Below are 22,457 nucleotides of genomic sequence, written 5' to 3'. Positions count from 1 at the left end.
TTTGTTCATTTTTTGAAATGTTCATATGTGTTCCACCCTGGTGGTTGAGAAGGAGATTGAATCTCTTTTTTTAACACACACCCCCCGACTCACTGTGATGTAAAAAATAGGGTTTAGCTTTTCACCTTCTCTGATGAAATCGATTCTCCCCTTAGTAGTTGCGAAAACCTTTTTGGTGGTTTGATCTGCTGGTTTTAAAGCATTTTTTTGCCCTTTTGCTTCTCCCCAGGTCCCAGTTCTCTCCACAAAGGGAAACCGCTGCAAGAGAATTCTCCAGCCTGAATGGAGAGGGGGCTACTTCTCCATTTCCATCAACGGCTGCAATTTGTGAAATTTCCTGCTGGTTGGAGCAGGGGGGCTTCTCTTACTCCCCTCCCCTCTCTCCGTACCCCCGGCTCCCGGACAGGTGATGCCGTAAAGCGTGGACAAAGTGTGGACATCCTCGCTTTGTAAGGTGGCTGGCCTCTTCGGTTCTGGACGGAGAAACATTTGGCCAGCTGCCATGTGGACTTTCTGGGTCTTTGGAGTGGCCTGCATGGCAGCCGAGGGGGCCAGCGCAGTAGGATATCCCAATAGCTCAGAGGACCCCAAGATCTCATCTTCTCTTCACTTGGACACCAGTGGGCAGCTCAACAGGATCCTGAGTTCAGGACGAGCTGTGGACGTGAGTAGCCGAAGGGGCAGAAAGAAGCCACCCAAATTGCTGTTTGGTTGACTATTTGCATTTATTAATTGCTTGCCCCCACAGGGAGTCTCCAAGCAAAAGGATCAGAGTTTCCTGGGAAGAGGCATTGATTGTTAAACCACTCTGGGAATTGTAGTTCTGGGAGGGGGAATAGCCTCTTAACAACTCTCAGCGTGACTTTCCATAATTCTTTGGGGAAGCCACAGCTTTAAAGCTCTGGTATTACCGTGGTTTAAAGGGAGGATGTGAATGTGACTTGGGTTTCTTCAGCAAGCCTCCCAGAATTTTGCAGATCCCAAAGAGATTGCCTTCATTGACATTGTGTTATGACTGGAACGGGGCTCGGCCCTTGCCTAGCAAGGACACCTAGCTGAGCTCAAGCCTGCTCAGCCAGTGAAAATGCTTCTGAAGGGAGCCAGGAATGCCTGTTTGTGGCAGAGCCGGTTATTTCACTCTGCAGCGGGAGGGCCTGCCCCATAGATCTCCTTCCACCCTTATCTTGCAAGCCCAGATCCAAATTAGTCCTGACTCCTGGCCTCTCTCTACTCGGAGCCAAGCTGGGGGTAGTTCTGCATGTGTATTATAGTAGCCCTTCTCAGGGATGGTATGAGAAGGAATGCATTGAAGAAGACCCCTGTGGTCCTCTTTCATCCCAGGGCTGAACTACTGCATTGCACTTTTATGTGGGCATCCCTTTAAGACTGTTTGGAAGCTTCAGCTGGTGTAGAATGCAGCAGCTTGCCTCATAATGGGGCTGGGCAGCCAGGAACACAGCATGCCAGCGTTCTGGGGTCTGTCAGCTGCTCCTCCTGTGCTCTCCTGGGAACAATCCGAGGTGGTGGTTTAGCTCTTTGCAAAACTGCGGGACCCAGATCCTAACTGTTGGTGTTCGCTGTTAACACCTTTCCCCCTGTTCCTAGTTCCTGTTGTAGTTTCATCTGGCATTCTTTTATAGCTCTGGCATTGAGTGGAGGGTTGGGCTGGATGGCCTCTAAGATCCCAAATGATCTAAAATTATCAATTCACCTGTGAAATGTGCAAAAAGCTTGGGGAAGAGAGGTTGGCACTTCCATCATTTTCTTCCTTGAGAGCCTCTCCCAAGCAGGGCAAAAGGATCTTTTGATTTCTTATATAAGGGAGATTCAGATTCCCCTTTGTCTTAGGCCCTCCTATGGGCCTTTTTATTTAATTTTTATTATTTTTTGATTGATTGATTGATTGATTGATATCCCACCTTTTTCTCCAAGGAGCCCAAGATGGCATACATAGTTCTCCCCTTCCTCACTTAATCCCAACAACAACAGCCCTATGCAGTAGATTTGGCTGAGAACACAGCAGGAGCCTAGGAAGCTGCCATAAACCAGACCATTGCTCCATCTAGACCAGCTGGCAGCAGCTTCAGCCAGGGTTCTCTCCCAGCCATACCTGGAGATGAGAGATTTAAACCTGGGACTTTCTGCCTGCAAGGCAGATGCCCTAACCAAGATAAAAGCAGACTTAACTTTTATTTATCTGTACATTTACGTTTCCCGTTTTCCTCCAGCACACTCAAGGCAGCATGCACCCATCTCTCTCCCCTGTAGTATCCTCACAGCAACCCTGCGAGGTAGGCTTGAGAGGCAGAGACGGGTCGCCGAGTTAGCTTCACTGCCAAGCGGGGATTGGAAACCTGGTCTCCCAGGTCCAAAATCTGTCTCTCCAACCACCACACCATGTTGGCCCTCCGTAAATAAATGATTGGCAGTGACTGGACCCTCACGGTGGGATTTCTGGTCTCTTAATTTTACCGTAATTTTCGCCCTATAGGACGCACTTTTTCCCCTCCAAAAATGAAGGGGAAATGTGTGTGCGTCCTATGGGGCGAATGCAGGCTTTCGCTGAAGCCTGGAGAGCGAGAGGGGCCAGTGCGCACCGACCCCTCTCGCTCTCCAGGCTTCAGGAAGCTATCCGCAAGCCTTGTGAGCCCAGGGGAGTTCCCGCGGGCTTGCAAGGCTTGCGGGCAGCAGCCTGCAGCCCGGAGCAGGGGGCGCCCTCCAGAGGACACCCCATGCTTTGGGAAGGTGTCCGCAAGCCTCCCGCGCCTGGCGGAAGGTCCTGCTGGGCTCGTGAGGCTTGGGGCGGCAGCCTGCATCCCGAAGCACGGGGTGCCCTCCGGAGGACGCCCCGTGCTTCGGGCGAGTGTCCACAAGCCTCCCGCGCCTGGCGGAAGGTCCTGCTGGGCGTGCGAGGCTTGGGGCGGCAGCCTGCATCCCGAAGCATGGGGAGCCCTCCGGGGGACGCCCCGTGCTTTGGGAAGGTGTCCGCAAGCCTCCCGCGCCTGGCGGAAGGTCCTGCCGGGTGCGCGAGGCTTGCAGGCAGCAGCCTGTTCTGGGGGCTGGGGTTGGGGGAAGCTCGGGCTTCCCCCACGCCTGGGGGGGGGGAATAATTTTTTCCCCTTTATTTCCCCCCCCCCCAAAAAAACCAGGTGCGTCTTATGGGCCGGTACGTCCTATGGGGCGAAAAATACGGTATTTTTAATTTTTGTCCCTCCAGTGCAGAGAAGTGGGGAAGGAAAACATCTCCAGGCGCTGCTTCTTCATCCGGAACAACCCAGACTGCCAGATGGATGGCGGGTTTCTCAACTACCTCAATGGAGCTTTCTGCGTTTTCCCTGCTGCTCTCCAACCGCTTGCAGTGACCCTCTATGTAAGCACCAAAGTAGAGGAATCTGGGTGGGTGGGAAGGGATTTTAGGAGCCCCCCTTAGTTGCGTTGCTGGTTGACTGCAGAGTCTGTGAGATGTCATGAGGTCCTCCTGACTCCTCTGAATATCAGTTGCCGCAGGAGGGGAGAGTGATCTTGTGCTCAATTCAAAAGTGTTAGTGCTGACCTTTAAAGTCCTAAATGACATCGGCCCAGTATACCTGAAGGAGCGTCTCCACCCCTATAGTTCAGCGCGGACATTGAGGTTCAGAGCTAAGAGCCTTCTGGCAGTTCCCTCACTGCGAGAACTGAGGTTACAGGGAACCAGGCAGAGGGCCTTCTCGGTAGTGGCGCCCACCCTGTGGAACGTCCTCCCATCAGGTGTCAAGGAAATACAGTGGTCCCTTGGTTCTCAAACTTCATCCATTCCGGAAGTCCCTTCCAAAACCAAGGCGCGCTTTCCCATATAAAGTAATGCAAAATGGATTAATCCATTCCAGACTTTTAAAAACAACTCCCAAAACAGCAATTTAACATGAATTTCACTATCTAACAAGACTGTTGATCCATAAAGTGAAATCAATAAACAATGTACTGCAGTAACACAATCAATCAATCAATCAATCAATCAATCGCTGAACTGGGTTCCACACAGTCGCACAAAAAAGAGCCACAAAAACAAAAAATAAATAGCAAATACAGACAGATCTCAGCGTAACACTCAAAACGGAAGTGTGGCACTCAGAATGGAGAACGTCCGGCTTCCGAAAAATGTTTGAAAACTGGAACACTTACTTCCAGGTTTGAAGTGTTTGGGTTCCAAGTTGTTTGAGTACCAAGGCATTTGAGAACCAAGGTACCACTGTAAGCGACTATCTGACTTTTAGAAGACATCTGAAGGCAGCCCTGTTTAGGGAAGTTATTAATCTTTCATTCTATTTTTAATAATCTGTTGGGAGCCGCCCAGAGTGGCTGGGGAAACCCAGCCAGATGGGCGGGGTAAATTATTGTTATTATTAATTATTCCGGCTTTTGGTCTGATCCAGCAGGCATTGTATTAGCTGTATCTTGCACATGCTGCTGACAGGTTGCATGTGGCGCTGGGAGATTTTGAGCAAGAACAAGCAAGCGTGAGCTGGTTCGGCTCGACTGTGCAACAGACGCCAGCTACTTTGGGGGAAAGAATGGCAGCCACATGTGGTGGAGCTGTGGGAAGGCAGATTGATCAAGCGCAAGGAACCGGCTCCTTTTAAGAAAGAGGATCTGCTTCTTTTTTTCTGGGAAGAGGGACCAGGAAGGGATGACGCTGCAGCTAAGGGTGTTTGCTGGGTCAGGGCAAGGGCAGCTTTAGGAAGGAGGAAGGTGGAGCAGGAGAACTTGCATTTTGGTATCTTTTCTGAGAATCTCCTCTTGTGAGTTTAGCCCAAGGCAAATTGCCTGATTTGCATTTGCAGGATCTGTCCTGAATTCTACTCAGGCATCTTTGAATAAGGAAGTGAAAAGGCTGCAAAGTACGCAAGCCCTGTCTCTGCCCACCTCCACACCCTAGAAGGTGCATATGTGGCTCCCCTCCATTAGGATAGAGCGTGAGACTCTTAATCTCAGGGTTGGGGGTTCAAGCCCCACATTGCGCAAAAAATATATATCCCGGTGTTGCAGGGGGTTGGATGAAACGATCCTTGGGGTCCCTTCCAACTCTACAAATCTATGATTCTATCTAATCAAGAATGGGAACTGTTATTGACCAGGATTCCTATCCCCATGGAGGAGATACATAGGCGCCCCTTTGGGCTAGTAATTGATCAGTTGTATGACAATTGGACAAGCTTGCAAAGATATGTAGAATGTGTGCTTGTTTTGATCTGTTTTCAGTTGTATCATTTTATTAAAAATTGTTTTGTGGTTTTTTTGTAAACCACTTTAAGGGGTTCCCCCCAATTAAGGAGTGTGTGTGTGTACGAAATAATTAAAAAATTGGGGGAGCATGCTGAGCACATTGGTCAACAGCTTAGCAGACAGAGTTAGCCTGCATGTTCTTGGCATCGGCATGTTCAATACCAAATGTCTGAAGAAGGATCGGAAGTTGAGTTTATTTGTGATGACCACAGCTCAGTAGTTGGAACACCTGCTTTGCATGCAGAAGGTCCCATATTTAATTCCTGGCATCTCTAGGTAGGACTGGGGGAGAGCCACTGCTAATCAGTGCAGTTAATCCTACGCTAGATGGCCTGGTGGTCTCACTCTGTATAAAACAGCTTCCTGCACTCCCAGAAGTTGACCCAGGGTTATATTAGGTTCTGCAACAAGTTAAATTAGTATTCTGCAATTAAATATAAGATAAAGGGAACAGACTGACACCTGTTCTGAGAATTTAGGGTGCAGCTGAGTACTAAGAGCGTTTAAGTTCAGGAGCAGATTGATTGATTTATTGAGACTTTGGAATTATCAGAACTATGCACAGTTTTTTCAAAAACATTTTGTTCAAGCCACAGAATGTTTTGGAGTCCTTCCCTTTCCCCCTGCTTTTTCATGACGGGAATTGTCTCTGGGTTTCCCGCAGGCTCTGTGGCTGGTTTATCTCTTTGTCATCCTTGGGGTCACAGCCGAGAAATTGTAAGTAACAGCAACGCCGGGTGTCTCTCGCTTCCTCTTCCGCCGCAAGTTTTTAAAAGGCGGCTTCCTAGCCTTCAAATGGGGGGAAGGGCCATAACAGGATATAAGGCTATTTGGAAATGGGATGCTGTCATTCAGAAATGGTTCTCTCTACTTCCTCTCCAGTTTGTCATTCATTCATATTTTATTAAGTGCATGCTGCTAAAAAATAGTCGCAAGACTCATCTGCATCGTGCATTTAAAAGCACTCTTCTGCCATGTTAACAAGCATGGCTCCCCCCCAAAATAATATTCCTGGAAACTGTAGTTTGCTCCTCATGTAGACTGGGCCTGACTCTTCCCCCTTGAAGAGCAACTCCCCTTGTTGCAGGAGCATGACTCAGTGGCAAAAGTCCATTCCCCTTGGCGTCTCCAGGTTGTGTTGGGAGGGACCTCAGTCTGAAATCCTACAGACAATACAGAACCAATAATGGGACTCTGAAAAAAAACAGCTTCCTATATTCTTCATCAAACTTGTAACCTTTTTTTTTTCCTTCCACCCTTAAGCTTCTGCCCCAACTTATCTGCCATCTCCACCAAGCTGAAGCTGGCACACAATGTTGCAGTATCCTTTGGTGAATTTGTTCTGGGTCCTCAGAGGCACCAGAGAAGGGTGGGAAAGTGGGGGAGCTCATTGGGTCTTTTCAGTCTCCTGTTATCTAACCCAGGGGTGGTCTGTTGCTAACAGGTGGAGGAACATGGTGAATTGAACCCCCCTCCCCGGCCCGGATTGCGATGGTTTAATCCAGAGGTGCAAGAATCCTTTTTTTCACATGGGCAACTTCCCAAGGGCCACATGCCAGGGGTGGGCGTGGCCAGAGGCAAAAAGAAGGCGGAGCATCAGATGGGCCCCTTAGCCCAAGGGTGTAGCCAACATGGTGCTCTGTAGTTTTTTATTTTGCACTACAACTCCCATCATCCCTGGTCTTTGGCCATGCTGACCCCGAGGCTAATGGAAGCTGGAGTCCCAACAGCATCCAGAGGGGACCATGCTGGCTACCCCTGCTCCCGACCTTTCTACAGTATGCCCCATACCAGCCAGGGAGATTTCTACAGCAGCACATTCCTCTCCATTCGCCAGACAGGCAGGCACCAAAGTTTCGGCCAGGCACTAAATCCTTTGGCAGGGAGGGTGGGGCACACAACAGAGCTGGTGGTGCGGTTCCTGGGAGAGTCCCAAAGGCCAGATAATGCCTGAAGGACTTCCTTTGCCCCCCTTGGCCTGAGATTTCCCACCCCAAGTTTAATCTGTTAGAAGGCGTTTTTTAATCAACTGCAAAGCCCTGCACTGGGTGCTGAAGGGCATTGCAACTGTGGCGTACTGAGTTGAGCAGAACATAGGGCGAGAGGTGTTGGCCGCGCCGAATTTTGGCCTCGCACAAAATCTGAAAGAACAAAGCCAACGCCCTGGGATGAGGCCCATTCCCTCCACTGGGCCCGCTGTCTCCATTTCTTCCTTAGCCCTTTCCTTCATGGTGTCACCTTCCTGGCTTTTGGGAATGGCGCACCCGACGTCTTCAGCGCCGTCGTGGCTTTCTCCGACCCGCGGACAGCGGGGTTAGCTGTTGGAGCGCTGTTCGGTACGTGTAGCCAGTCATAGCATGACCAGCAGGGCCTTGTCCAATGATCATAAAGATTGCCTGGCTCTGTATGGCAGAAAGGCCGTCTACCAAGTATCCTGGCCCTAAGTGGTTCAGGGCTTTCTGTGCTAACAGCAGGCCATTGATCGTGGCTCTCTGATTGCTTGGCAGTCATGCCTTGCCAGTCTTCCAGCTATGTGGGAACTTATCCTTCCTTTCCTTTTCTCCAGGTGCTGGTATCTTTGTCACCACCGTCGTAGCCGGTGGCATAGCCCTGGTGAGGCCGTTCACTGCGGCCTCCAGGCCGTTCCTCAGGGATGCCATCTTCTACATGGTCGCTGTCTTCCTCACTTTTGTGGCCCTCTACTTTGAGGAGGTCAGCCTGGCAGAGGCCCTGAGTGAGTATATATCAAGGGCCAAGGGAAGCGAGTGCCGTCCTAGCCCGGGCAAAAGGTCCCTCTAAGTCCCAGGGCGTTTGGGAACCTGTGGCTTTCTCCAGTAGTGCAGCTGATAATCAGGAAATGACCAGAGTCCTAGTCCAGCCGCACCTGGAGGGTCTCAGGATTATATATGTACATTCAGGGGTGGGGCAGCACCTACCTTGACAGCAGTACATGCAGAAAGGATCTAGGGGTCTTAATAGACCTCAAGCTTAACATGAGTCAGTAGTATGATACAACAGCAAAAAGCAGCTAAGGCAATTCTAGGTTGCATCAACAGGTTTCTAGTGTCCAAGGGAAGTCCAAGGCCTACTCTAGTCTGTTTTGGTCAGACTTGACCTGGACTTCTCTGTCCAGTTCTGGGCACCCCATTTTAAAAAGGATATTGACAAGCACCCCATTTTAAAAAGGATATTGACAAGCTGGGACATGTGCAGAGGAGGGCAACCAAGATGATCAAGGGTCTGGAAACTAAGCCTTATGAGGTACAGTTGAGGGAGTAGGGTATGTTTAGCATAGAGAATAGAGGACTGAGAGGTGTTTTTTATATTGTGATTTTTTTGTTGTTGTGAACTGCCCTGAGATCTATGGCAGTATACAAATTGTTGTTGTTAATTAATTAATTAGTTAATTATTTGAAGGCCTATCAAAAGCAAGCTGGTTTTCTGCTGCTCCAAAGGGTGGGATCCGAACCAGTGGATTCAAAGGGAGATTCTGACTAAACATTAGGAAGAAATTTTGATGCTAAGAGCTGTTCAACAGTAGAATGAACTACCCTGGAAGGTTTTGGACTCTCCTTCACTGAGGGATTTTAAACAAGTTGGATGGCCATCTGCCAGGGATTCTTTGGCAGTGGTTGCAAGAGCAATGGACAAGATGAGTGTTGAGGTCCCTTCCAACTCCACAATTCTATTATTTGGCCTTGTTCTCTCTGAGCTGTGAATTGTAGTTTATTGCACATGCTGAGAGTTATTCCCCTCTCAAAGGGTAATAAGAATATCTTGGCACCCTAAACAAACTCCACCTTCCAGGATTCTTGGGGGTGGGGAGCCATGACTGCTCTAAGTAGTATCATAGGGCCTTAAATGTAGGTAGGATTGGGACCTCTACATTGAAAACATCCTTTCCCTCAAAGAATTCTGGGCGCTGTAGTTTATTAAGGATTGCTGTGGATTACGCTTACTCCACCAGGTAAACTACAGTCCCCACAATTCTTTGAGGGAAAGGATGTTCTTCGGATGTGCTCTAAAAGTAACAGTGGGTACGCAGACAGGGGCCTGTGTTAAATTGTGTGGTGGTGCAGGATGAGCAGGGCAAACGGGCTGTTGTGAAGGGTTGGCTTCCCCTGCAGGTTACCTCTGTCTCTACATCTTCTACGTCCTGACGGTCGTCGTCTCTACGTGGCTCCACAAGAGGCAGCGGAGGGAGAGGCCGGGCCCTTCTAGCCCTGCAGAGCCAGGTGAGGGGTGCAAAGAGACATGTAGGGAAATCCTTCTCTTGCTTTGCATGCAGACCCTCCCAACCCTTATACAGTGGTACCTCAAATGCCTTGGTACTCAAACAACTTGGAACCCAAACACTGCAAACCCGAAGTAAGTGTTCCGGTTTGCGAACTTTTTTTGGAAGCCGAACATGCTCTGTTTTGAGTGTTATGCTTCCAGTTTGAGTGTTACGCTGAGATCTGTCTGTTTTTGCTATTTATTTTGTGTTTTTGTGGCTCTATTGTTTTTGTTTTTCTGACTGTGCGGAACCCAGTTCAGCTACTGACTGATTGATTGTGTGACTGCAGTACATTGTTTATTGCTTTCATTGTATGGCTCTATGGTCTCATTAGATAGTAAAATTCATGTTTAATTGCTGTTTTAGGGGTTGTTTTTAAAAGTCTGGAACGGATTAATCCATTTTGCATTGCTTTCTATGGGAAAGAGCGCCTTGGTTTTGGAACGCTTTGGTTTTGGAACGGACTTCCGGAACAGATTAAGTTTGAGAACCAAGGGACCACTGTAACTATTCTTTCCTGTCCTCTTCTTGCTGCAGAGCTGCCAACAGACTCTGAAGATGGGGACACTTCGAGCGCCAATGGAGGCGAATACGGTGAGTCACATTTGAGCCCGTGTCTCCCAAGGGCTGAACAGATAACGCACCAACTCTTACGACAAGCGCTGCAACCCTTTGATCAGAAGATCAAAACTAAGTCAGGTTTTAAAAAAATAAAATAAAATAATTTGGTTTTTCACATTAAAATTTTAAGGTCATATATCGAACATAGATCCATAAAAACAAGATTCCAAGGAATCTCCTGGACTCCCATCCTCCCCTTTGTGGGTCCTGTTATTAATCATTTCCTCCTGCATCTTTCATAATGATCCAAATCTTTTACATCTCCATTGTATCTAGAATTCATCCTTAAACAAGAAGTGATATTCCAACTCTACTGACAATTTTAACTGTTTACTAACAGGTTTTAGTTAATGCATTGGTTGGAGGATATGATAATAATTAAGGGACCTGTGTATTAAGAAAACACTAGCTTATTGCTTGAAGCTTTTTTTTATTCTGGTGTGTTACTGTAATAGGGGATGGTGCCAAAAACGATAAAGATGAATGTCTTTTATTATTCAGGTAGGTAGCTGTGTTGGTCTGACGCAGTAGAAATATAATTTTTTTAAAAAAATTGTCCAGTGGCACACAAAAGCTTATACCAAGAACAAACTTAGCTGGTCTCTAAGGTGCCACTGGACAATTTTATATATATATTTCTATTTTATGATGATGATGATGATTTTAAAAGCATGGTTTTCATTTGTGGACCATCTTTGCTCTATTTCTCAGCCTATATTAAGGTGTTTGGCAGTCCGCAAATTTTGTTTTAAATTTCATGGGTCATGAGGCGGGTGATAAAACAGCCCTCCATGCATAGAAATTATTTTTTTGAGGGGGACAGTGTGTACTCCCCCCATTGCCCCATGATCCAATAATCTCCCAGTGCCTGCACATTCAACATGCGTCGGAAGGAGTTCTGTGCATGCATCCTGACTGGGGCTCTGCAACCATTTGCACATAGAACAACTCCTGGTGTGTGCTGAATGTGTGTGACTGGGGGGAATGACTTTGATAGCTCTGCAACCTCCTCCACACGTAAATAATATTTCTGTGCAACCCTCCCTGCAAACATTTTCCAATCGGCTGACAGCTCTGTCAGTTTCTCCTTTCTGGGCCGGCTCTATCTATCTCACTTTACCCTCTCTCTGCGCATAGGGGAAGAATACCGACCTTTGCTGCCTTCGGAAGAGAGCACCCTCCAGATTCTGACACACTCCTTGAATCCTCTGGATTACCGAAAGTGGAGGAGGAAGCCCTGCTATTGGCGGCTGCTCAAGATCTGCAAGGTTACTCTCTTTAAATGCAGTTTTATTTTCTATTTTTTTACTTCCATCAATTTATTTATCTCAGCCAGCGACCAGCATTCAGAAACGGACTTTGCACAAACATGTACAATAATGCTGAACAAAACAACTCAAAATAGGAGTCACCCTATTCCCCTCGGAGAGCTGCTAACAACTCTCAGGGCACCTAACAAACAACAGCTCCCAGAATCCTTTGGGGAAAGCCATATTTAAAGTGGTATCATGGTGCTTTAAATAAATGTTTGATATGTGAATGTGGTGTCCATGTTTAAAGCACCTCCGAAGTATACTCTCTTTCCCTCAAAGAATTCTGGGAACTGTAGTATTGCCCCCTGCAGTGTTACAATCTCCAGAAACCCTTGACAAATAGCAGCTCCCAGAATCCTTTGGAGGAAGCCATGACTGTTTAAAGTGGTATCATAGTGTGAATGTGGCCTGTGCCTCATGTCCCTCACACTGGGACATTTCTACTTCCACTATTCTCCCTTCTTCCCCCCACCCCAGTCTGTGAAGCTCTTGTCTGAGGAGAAGCTTGCTTCATGGCTGGTGGCAGTGAACAACCGCCTAAAGCCCAACTTTCACACCCATGGTCTCTGAGGTGCAAAGGGTCTGCAGACGGTGTCACAGCCACTTCACTTTTCTGGTGGCTTTTGCGTGTCCCTTGTGACATGCATGAAACAGCACAGAAGTTACCTCAGCACAAAATAACAGTCTAGACATTGATGATGACAGTTGTGTGGGAACCTTGGCCAGAGATGGAGGAACCTGCGGCCCTTCCCTGTCTCTTGGCCGTAACTGGAAAGGGCTGGTGGGAATTGTGTCCTCTACTCAGTATATTTTTGGACTCCTAAAGTCCTCCATCTTTGCCCCTAGGCCAGAAGTGGATAGACTCCAGGCGTGACAGATTACTTGGGCCACAGTTGGGTCTATACATATGAATTTTAAATCATGTTTGTATTTTTTTCCCACCTATATTGTGATAGACATCTGAAGGCAGCCCTTTTCAGGGAAGTTTTTTATGGTTGATGTTGTATTTTTAGTATTTTCTTGGGAGCCACCCAGAATAGCTGGGGCATCTCAGATAGGCATTTATTATTATTATTATTATTATTATTATTATTATTATTATTATTATTATTATTATTTATTTAATCAGTGGTTTTTTAAAAAAAAATTAGGGGTACTCTACTTTTCCTGCTCATATTGAAATACCGCCCCTCAATGAGGCCAAACTTAGATTCACAAAATGTTTAGGGGTATGCGTACCCCTGCTTCCCCCCACAGAAAAAACCCCAAAGATTATTATTAAAAACGTTGTTTAAAAACATTAATTTTTGCCTATTCGTATCAAGCAGGTACCTTCACTCTACTCTCTTAGACACCTGCTAAAAACATTTTGAGGCAAGACTACCCAGATATCTAGAATGCTGCCATGTGGTTTAGCCTGTCTTTTCCTTATTTTAATTCTTTGAATGTTTAAATTGTTGTTGTTTTACTAAATTGTTGCTTTTAAGTGTTTTATTGTTTTAGTCGTTATTTTTTAAACTGCTTTGGGGTTTATTAATTTTTAAACATTCAAGTGGGAGGGTGTATATATTTTATGAAATAATTAAATTAAATTCAAATAAAATTTGAATTTTTAAAAAGGCACCTAAGAATCCCGGCCGTTGATATGCACGTTTGTGCAGATGTGGCAATCGTCTCCACATGTTATATAGCACTTTCACCCACCCCCCGTTTTCTCTCCTCCCCAGCTGCCAGTGGAGTTTGTCCTACTGCTGACTGTGCCCATTGTGGACCCCGACAGGGAAGATCAGAACTGGAGGCGGCCCTTGAACTGCCTTCACCTCCTCACTGGGCCCCTTGTCTGCATCCTCACACTGAAGTCGGGCACATGTAAGCACCCGCCTTTCCTCCCAAAGGCAGTGTGGCCTTTTGTGTCCCTTTTTGCCCTTTGTGTATTTGTAGAGAATGTTTGAACAAGGCTACAGTCTAACGTGGGGTAAGGCTGCTTCCTAAGTGTTTTGGGCTACTTAAAGTGATGTACGAATGCATGTTATTACTCCATCATTCCTCCATCGTTCATTGTTACTCCATCAGCTATGGGTCGGCAAACTAAGGCCTGGGGACTGGATCTGGGCCAATCACTTTCTAAATCCGGCCCACGGACGGTCTGGGAATCAGTGTGTTTTTACATGAGCAGAATGTGTGCTTTTATTTAAAATGCATCTCTGGGTTGTTTGTGGGGCATAGGAATTCATTCATTCCCCCCCAAAATATATATATATATATAGTCCGGCCCCCCACAAGGTCTGAGGGACAGTGGACCGGCCCCCTGCTGAAAAAGTTTGCTGACCCCAACACCACCCTCCCCATTTCAAATTACAGGACTGAATCAACCCCGTTGAATATAAGAAGGCTAACTTAGTGTCTCCATTCTCTTGCTCTCTTGCAGATGGGTTTCACAAAATCCACGGGGTCTTCCCAGTTTGGGGCCTGGTGGTCCTCCTGGGGGCTGCCTTGGCTGTTGTCATCTTCTGCACTACGAGGAACGAAGAGCCACCCCGATATCACTGGGTGAGCACCGTTGCTCAAATCTCTCTCGTGAACATTTTCATCCTGCACCCAGAGTGGTTTAGCAATCAGTCCCTTTTCACAGGGAACTCTGGGAATTGTAGCTCTGTGGTGGGGGGAGGGATAGGGGTGGTGGTGTCTCCTAATAACTCAGCACCCTGAACAAACTGCAGCTCCCAGTATTGTTGGGGGGAAGAAGCCATGATTGTGTAAAGTGGCATCATAGTGCCTTATAAATGCTTGCTGCAAATGTGCCCCTTGTCATGTTCATTTCAATGGGTCTTCTCTGAGTAAATCATACCTTAATAAAGTAAGCCCACAATTTATATTTTATTTGTGCGCATTCAGCTTTTACACACTTGACCCAAAAAAATATTTTTTTAAGAGAAAGAGGGCTGAAAGGGGGCAGGCATCCAGGAAATAGGACTTTAGAAATCTCACCTGCCACTGAACTCAGTGTGTTTTGGGGATACAGTGGTACCTCTGGATATGAACTTAATTCATTCTGAAGGTCCGTTCTTAACCTGAGGTACCACTTTAGCTAATGGGGCCTCCTGCTGCCGCCGTGCCACCAGTGCACGATTTCTGTTCTCATCCTGAGGCAAAGTTCTTAACCCAAAGTACTACTTCCGGGTTAGCAGAGTCTGTAACCTGAAATGTTTGTAACCCGAGGTGTTTGTAACCCGAGGTACCACTGTAGTAATGATAATGATAATAAAAAAATAATTATTTATACCCCACTCATGTGGCTGGGTTTCCCTAGCCACTCTGGGTGGCTTCCAACAGTATATTAAAAACACCATAAAGCATCAAATATTAAAAAGTTCCCTAAAGAGGGTTGCCTTCAGATGTCTTCTAAAAAGTCAGATAGTTGTTTATTTCCTTGACATCTGATGGGCAGGTGTTCCACGGGGCGGGTGCCACCACCAAGAAGGCCCTCTGCTTGGTTCCCTGTAACCTCACTTCTTGCAGTGAGGGAACCGCCAGAAGGCCCTCGGAGTGGGACCTCAGTTTCCGGGCTGAACGATGGGGGTGGAGACACTCCTTCAGGTATACTGGGCCAGTATATGCAGTTTTGGCTTCAGGCATGATCCCTGGAATGTAAACCCCACATAAATTGTGGGCTTACTGTACCACGTATTCTGTGGGTTTACAGATAGAATAAAACAGGCGATGCAGGTTTACTGTCACATATACGGCAGCAGCCCATTTAACAGCCAGACACAACCAAGGGGTAAGGAGATGTTTGTTGCCCCCTGACAACAAAGGAAAGGCCCTTGTTGACAGTTCTCTACTTCCTTGACCTCCCCCCCCCCCCCAATCTTTTTCTCATGATGCCACAACAGTTATTTGCCTTCCTGGGCTTCCTGGTCAGCGCCATGTGGATCAACGCTGCTGCCACAGAGGTGGTGAACGTCTTAAGGACTTTGGGAGTGATCTTCCGACTGAGCAACACTGTCTTGGGGCTGACGCTGCTGGCCTGGGGAAACAGCATTGGAGGTGAGCACTTGGGGTCTGGTGAGGAAAGAGGCCTTGGGCATTTATGTATGTATTGCATTTATATCCTACCCTACCCCCGAGGAGACCCACAGTCACTTACAAGCAGTGGAGGCCCCTAGAGCAGGAAAAAGGAACAATAGTCCCCTCCTGCTGCTTTTATACCCAGCAACTGGGTTTCCCTTAGGCCAGTCACAAACCTACCTTGCAGGGTGGGTGTTAGGCTAAAATGGAGAGGGGGAGAAGCACATACCTCTTTACCCTGGCTTTTGAAATTTTGAGTTGTATATTCCTAAAAACAGCCTTGTTTTTGTGATTGTCAATTGTTTTAAACTGTTTTAACCTAGTGCTTAAATTGTTTTAACCAGGCCTTGTACTGAAGAGTGGGTAATTAATAACAACAACAACAACAACAACAACAGGTATTTCAAAATTTAGTTCACAAAATGTATATACTGCTTTTTCGCTCTATAAGACGCACCAGACCATAAGACGCACCTAGTTTTTGGAGGAGGAAAACAAGAAAAAAAAAATCTGAATCCCAGAAGCCAGAAGAGCAAGAGGGATCGCTGCGCAGCAATCCCTCTTGCTGTTCTGGCTTCTGGGATAGCTGCACAGCCTGCATTCGCTCCATAAGACGCACACACATTTCCCCTTACTTTTTAGGAGGCAAAAAGTACATCTTATAGAGCAAAAAGAAATTACTTAATAATAAGTAATTTCTTTTTTAAAAAACAGCTTTGGGATTTGTTCGTTTGTTTTTCAATTCAAGTGGTATATACATTTTGTGAACTACATTGTGAAATAGCAGTTGTTGTTGTTGTTGTCGTTATGCCTCGAGCTCCTTGGAGGAAAGGTTGGATATAAATATAAACATACCTGACAGCCTGTTTCCTCTGTGATTTTGTCTAATCCCTGCACCACCATTTCATTTTAAAAAAGAAACCTTCTAAGTTAGTGACCCATCACCAATTCAGAATAGCTCTGCTTTGGTTATGATGGGCTGCATGACAGATCAGTCAAGCAGCCTATGCAGTCCCAGCATCCTTTTCACCCAGTTGGCCAATCGGATGCCTTTGGGAAGCCCCACAAACAGACCACACGTATAGCACAGCTTTCTGATGGGGAAAACACCGTAGTGCAGTGGTAGGGCATCTGCTTTGCATGCAGAAGGTCCCGGGTTCAACCCCCAGCCTCTCCAGCTTAAAAGGGTTAGACAGTGGGGGCGACAGGAAAAGGGTCTCCTCTGACTGAGGCTGCGTTAGAGCTGCTGCCAGTCAGTGTAGACAATACTGGGCTCAGATGGCAAAAACTTGCCTGGTTGAAAACCGTTTCCTAAGCCTATGAGGCACTCATCCCTAGCTAGCAGGACCCGTGGTCAGGGACGATAGGAATTGTAGTCCAAAAATAGCTGAAGACCCAAGTTTGGGAACCCACCCTGACACTGTTTCCTCCCCACAAAATGAACCTGCATCAACAAATTCAATCTTTGGGAGCTAAAGTTAATATATATTGATGTGTGTCCCCCCCTTTCCCCCTTATTTGTCTTTCAGACACCTTCTCAGACCTCACAATGGCTCGGCAGGGATACCCCCGCATGGCCTTTTCTGCCTGCTTTGGTGGCATCATCTTCAGTATCCTTGTGTCATTGAAACTCTACTCAGTATTGATCCAGAGTAGATTCCAGATGTATAGTTAGCAGAGTAAAAACTTAAACACATTGCGGGATTCCCAACAAATAGACTAGAGGCAATTAGTATTTCATCCAGCAGAGCTTTACTGAAGGCAAATGAGCATAATGGTCACAAATCTAATACATTCAGGATTGGCACTGTCCATAAGAAATCCAGTTGCAGCAGACTTAACTTAAACTTACAATAGCTTATAATAAGTCTAAACCTTAACACTAAGCATACTATGTACAGAACACCACACCAGAAGGAAAGAGAGATCGAAGGAAAGAGAGATAGAGAGAGACTTTTATAGTCAGCATGACCTTGACACAGAAGAGATAGCAGAACCAGTTTAAGCCAGCTGTACTCAGCTTCTCTGAAGGAATAACCCAAACATCATGAACCTTCTGCTTGCTTTTTTCACACAGGGAAGCTTCCAGAACCCTCTTGAATTAAGTAGAATTAGGAAAGATCTCTGCATGTTTCCTCCTTTTGCCCTTGTGTACGCAAGCTGAATGCCCAAAGAGGGTTTATCCTTGGCTCTATAGGCTTCTCGCTCTTACAATTCTCACGCAAAGAGTCTTGCTGCATCGGACCCATTTAGTCAGGTGCCTTCTTGATCAGCCATATCCCTCTGGGAAGCTCATGAGCAGAACAGTGGAGGCAGTACCCCCCCCCCCCCAGTCTCCTGTTTGTAGGAGAATAAATGTGCTCAAGAGGTATTCTGCCTCTGGATGGGGAGGTTCCATTGAAGCTGCCCTGGACAAACTGTTGCACGTAGATCCTAGGTCCGTGTGCCTTCATCAGAGAAAGTCAGTGGATTTTGCTTGCTGTGTTACAAACCGGTGCCTGGGGCTTCCAGCAGCAAGAAGCCAGCTGGCTCAATTTCACATCCACTCCTTGCGTGAATTTGCTCTCAGCCTGGGTTTGCTGGCTAGGTCCATTGCCTCTGTGGGACTGGGGAGAGAAGGGAGGACAGCCGGTCACTGATTGATTGCTTTTCCTGGCCAGATTGTCTCCTAAGAGAGCCAGTATGGTGTAGTGGTTAAGAGCGGTAGACTCGTAATCTGGTGAACCAGGTTCGCGTCTCCGCTCGTCCACATGCAGCTGCTGGGTGACCTTGGGCCAGTCACACTTCTCTGAAGTCTCTCAGCCCCACTCACCTCACAGAGTGTTTGTTGTGTGGGAGGAAGGGAAAGGAGAATGTTAGCCGCTTTGAGACTCCTTCAGGTAGTGATAAAGCGGGATATCAAATCCAAACTCCTCTTCTTCTTCCTGAACTTTGCCGGCAGATATGCTCGTTGGCGTTGGACTCGGCTGCCTCCTTCAGATGACGAGCAGCAAGCTAGTCGTGAGGGTACAGACGCTCTCATTGCCATTTCTCCTTCCACTCGGGGGCGGTGGGACAGACCTGCATTCCTCCAAATGCTGTCAGACTCCCAACTCCCATCAGCCCACAGCCAGCATGGTCAATGGTCAGGGACGATTGATGGTTCAAAGGCAGCCCTAAGTACAGTGCATTGCAGTAGTCTTCACCAGAGCATAGACAGCTGAAGCCAGGCTGGCCATGTTCATGTCCAACAGTCAGGGATGATGAGAGATGTAGCCCAACAACATCTGGAGGGTACAACTTGGGTAGCTACTTTACCCTGAGTCAGCCCATCTATTCCAGTAATGTCTACACTGGCTGGCAGCATCTCTCCAGAAACAAGGAAGTCTTTCCCAGCTCCACCTGGAGATGCCGGGCTTTGAACCTGGGACCTTCTGCATGCAAGGCAGATGTTCTACCACTGAGCCACAGCCCTTGCCCACTTTAGCTGTCCTGTGTTAGGTCTAGTCCTGTCCTCCATGGCATCCGGTGTGCTCACTCCCCTTTTCCGGTCTCCCCTTTGCAGCTGGAATCCGAGGGCCTTCTGGTGTGGATCCTGGCCGGCGCGCTGGGCCTCAGCCTGATCTTCTCCTTCGTCTCTGTGCCCGCTCAGTGCTTCCATCTGGGGCACGGCTACGGCTGCTGCCTCATCGTCTACTACCTGGTCTTCCTGACTGTTGCGCTGCTGACGGAGTTCAGGGTGATCCGACTTGCCTCCATCTGAAGAAGACATCTCTCATCGTGGACCTCCTTCTGAAGTTATCGCAGAATGGTGATGGGGTTGCAAATGTCCCCCTCTTGCGACCAAGCTGCTCTACTTGAAGACAGTGCCTTGCAACAAGCACACACCCCTGACGAGTGCCCAAAGGGACCTGGTTGTCAGGTTTGACTGTTACCCACTGCTCGGAGGGAAGCAAGACCACAACTCAAACCTCAGAAACTTACGCAGAGCCCTGGGCAAGCTGTTGTTAGGTTGCTGCGGTCTTTCAAGGCACAAGGGTGCCACCTGCTTTTAAAGACCTATATTATAAGTCAGGGATCATTTGGCCTTGGGGACAGGCCATCGGTTCCCCCAATCAGTATTAACTTTTCTTATAAGGAAAGGCATTGTTTAGGTTTTAAACAAAAGCTTTTTTTAAAAAAAGAAAAGAATATTGTCAGGTTTTTTGGGGATGGGTTTTGCAAGGAGTGGTTTTTAGATCCTGTCTGTCTTGAAAGATGGTAAAGCATACTGCTCCCAGTATGTACTGCTTGTGGCTCTTGGTTTTCTCAAATTTCGGTTGGAAACTGCAAATTTACAACTAAGAGGTATTGCATTTAAAAAAAAGCCATGCACACAACACCCTTTTATTTCCAGTATCCAGCAGTGAGTTCCAGGGGTGGATCTACAGTCGTACCTTGGTTTTCGAACAGCTTAGTTCTTGAACATTTTGGATCTTCAACGCCGCAAACCCGGAAGTGAGTGTTCCGGTTTGCAAACTATTTTTGGAAGCCGAACATCCAGCAGGGCTTCCGCGGCTTCCAATTGGCTGCAGGAGCTTCCTGCAGCCAATCAGAAGCCACATCTTGGTTTTCGAACGTTTTCGAAGTCGAATGGAGTTCCAGAACAGATTCCGCTCAACTTCCAAGATACAACTGTACTATGAAACTAGTGAAGCTTAAGCTCCAGGGCCCCTAATCCCAGAGGGGCCCCTGAAATGACTTTAATCCACATTGCTTAACATTTTCGGGTTTAAGGACCCAGTTTGAGTCACCCAACTCAAATGGATTTTTTGTTGTATATATTTCAACAGTTCCAAAGTTTGAGAGTCGGTAGCACAGATGTTTTACAGTTGGAGTGAAAGGGTACAGCAATTTTAAGCAAAACTGAGATTTAGTAGTTAGTGTATTTTTCCCCCTTTAATGTGGTGATCTCTCATGGACCAACCCCATTGAAGAGATAACAGTGGTTACCCAGACCTCCTTGCTGGTTGCGAAGGGGTCCCCATGACTGCAGGCAGCCCAGCTGAATGTCATTGGTGGTCACTGAGTGCTGCGAGTTTTTAGGAAGTGGGATGGAAAACATGGGAATGGACTAGAGGCTGGAACAGGAGCAATCCCAGGCTGCAACGTTGTAGTGGATTCAGCAGAAATGCTCCCATTCGCTACCCAAATTCACACACCAGACATTTAAAAGCACTATGGTGGCACTTCTAAGCAGTCATGGCTTCCCCAAGAATTCTGGGAGCTGTAGTTTGTTAATAGTGCCGAAAGTTCTTAGGAGAACTCCTTATTCCCCTCCGAGAGCAACAATTCTGAGAGCGGTTTAACAGTCAATTCCTCTTCATAGGGAAGCTTGGGAATTGTAGCTCTGGGAGTGGAATAAGGGCCTCCCCACAACTTTCAGTACTCTTAATACAATTATTTTGGGGGGGGGGCTCCATAACTGTTTAAAGTGGTATCGTAGTGCTTTAAGTGAATGGTGTCAATGTGGTCGTTGTCCGGCAAATGGATATGGTCAGTATTTCGTGCGCCCCCCAAACCCCCCTCTTTTGCCAGATGTGGTCTAAATGCAAGGGCGCCATAGCTATTCCACTTTCTATGCTCATAAATTACTGGCCTCCAACCTTGTGTGTCGTTTTTGGTTTCCACCAAAACTCTCACTAGGAACGCTGGATGCTTTTTTCTGCCTTTCAGAAAACGTATTTATTTTTGGCCTCCCCCCCCCCTTCACCATTGTGCCAAGAAACTTCTTGGCTTTCATATCCAAGGCTACTTCTGCATGGATTGCACTATTAACTGCTTTGTTCTCTGGAGGATTTTTGGGGAGTTGGAATTGATGCCCTTTGAGAACTCAGACCAAGCCCAGGGTACAACTACAGACTGCAGAAGTTGTGGCATCATGAGCATGCTTACACAACCTGAGGCACTTGTGTGTGTTGTGGCCTGCTCTGTTATTGTCACTTCACACACACACACACACACACACACACACACACACACACTTTTTTGCAGCAAACCCGTTTTATTTTGTTTCATTCTGGGCTGGCAAAATTGTAAGCTGAGTTTGCACAAGTGCATCTTGCTGCATGTGATTTGCTGATTCGCTGCTAATTTCCAGTCAGTTTCATCCTGGGAGGCAGAGGCATGACAAGGCAGTTTTATTCCTGGGATCAGCGCTTGACCAGCGCACAAGCTTTTCAGCACCCGTGTTGAGCAACAGGAAGTCTGGGAGCCTTGCACAGTGGCCAGCTTGGTTAATCCACCCAGACGGTGGGTCTGGACAAAGACATCCCAAAAAGCTTTCCCCTGTCCCATTGTTCCTCAAAAAAAGGGCCCTGCTGGTTCCTCTCTGTTGGGCAATTCTGTCTGCTGGTATCCGATCTCAGAAGGTTTCATTCATCAGTGTTTGGAAACCTAGAACCTTTCCCACTACCTTGTTTTAACTTGCCTCATTCAGTGTGACGCAATGGGACAGCCACAGAGAATGTCTCAATGGTTACAGCTAGTAGGTTCTTTGGAGGTGGGGAACTGGACATGGGCAGTGCTTTAAGTCCTGCTGTGCAACACAAGAACTCAAAGGCAAAAGGAAAACTGGATAGCAAACACCATCCAGCTAACTTAGGGTGCTTCTGAATACCAGTTGCTAGGAAACCACAGGACAGAAAGTGCTTTCATGCTCAGGTCCTGGCTGCCAGTGTCCCACTGGGACATCTGGGTAGCCCTTGATGCTATACTAGATATGCCACTGGTCTCATCCAGCAGGCTCCTCTTATGCTTTTTTACTCATAAGTATGTTCCTTGGCATTCAATTAGTATTTATGGCCTGTGGTTTGGGACTACAATCATACCTTGGTTCTTGAACTTAATCCATTCCAGAAGTCTGTTTGACTCCCGAAACTGTTCGAAAACCAAGGTGC

At 47.1% G+C, this 22,457-nt stretch overlaps 1 protein-coding gene across 4 annotated transcripts in view; it reads left to right on the top strand.

Moving 5' to 3' along the window:
- SLC8B1 (solute carrier family 8 member B1) overlaps positions 1 to 19,801 on the top strand; it is a 33,200-nt gene extending 13,399 nt beyond the window's left edge. For 3 of the 4 annotated variants that reach the window (XM_081175284.1, XM_081175283.1, XM_081175285.1), the window contains exons 2-16: positions 230 to 664; positions 3,218 to 3,370; positions 5,927 to 5,979; positions 6,526 to 6,584; positions 7,494 to 7,598; positions 7,829 to 7,996; positions 9,390 to 9,497; positions 10,076 to 10,132; positions 11,297 to 11,427; positions 13,200 to 13,341; positions 13,901 to 14,022; positions 15,366 to 15,519; positions 17,070 to 17,150; positions 18,482 to 18,546; positions 19,085 to 19,801. In XM_081175284.1, coding sequence (XP_081031410.1) covers positions 503 to 664; positions 3,218 to 3,370; positions 5,927 to 5,979; positions 6,526 to 6,584; positions 7,494 to 7,598; positions 7,829 to 7,996; positions 9,390 to 9,497; positions 10,076 to 10,132; positions 11,297 to 11,427; positions 13,200 to 13,341; positions 13,901 to 14,022; positions 15,366 to 15,519; positions 17,070 to 17,150; positions 18,482 to 18,546; positions 19,085 to 19,282 — 1,758 coding nt within the window. In that variant the 5' untranslated portion in view covers positions 230 to 502 and the 3' untranslated portion in view covers positions 19,283 to 19,801. Of the gene's footprint in view, positions 1 to 229; positions 665 to 1,410; positions 1,521 to 3,217; positions 3,371 to 5,926; positions 5,980 to 6,525; positions 6,585 to 7,493; positions 7,599 to 7,828; positions 7,997 to 9,389; positions 9,498 to 10,075; positions 10,133 to 11,296; positions 11,428 to 13,199; positions 13,342 to 13,900; positions 14,023 to 15,365; positions 15,520 to 17,069; positions 17,151 to 18,481; positions 18,547 to 19,084 lie in introns of those variants that run through there. The other variant, XM_081175286.1, reaches the window with a different exon arrangement.
- The last annotated feature ends 2,656 nt before the right edge of the window (positions 19,802 to 22,457 follow it).

The sequence above is a fragment of the Podarcis bocagei genome (assembly GCF_964188305.1).
Source record: "Podarcis bocagei genome assembly, chromosome: 16".
Taxonomy (NCBI): Eukaryota; Metazoa; Chordata; class Lepidosauria; order Squamata; family Lacertidae; genus Podarcis; species Podarcis bocagei.
The sequence above is the reverse complement of the archived record's forward strand: the minus strand, read 5'-3'. Positions and strand labels throughout refer to the sequence as shown.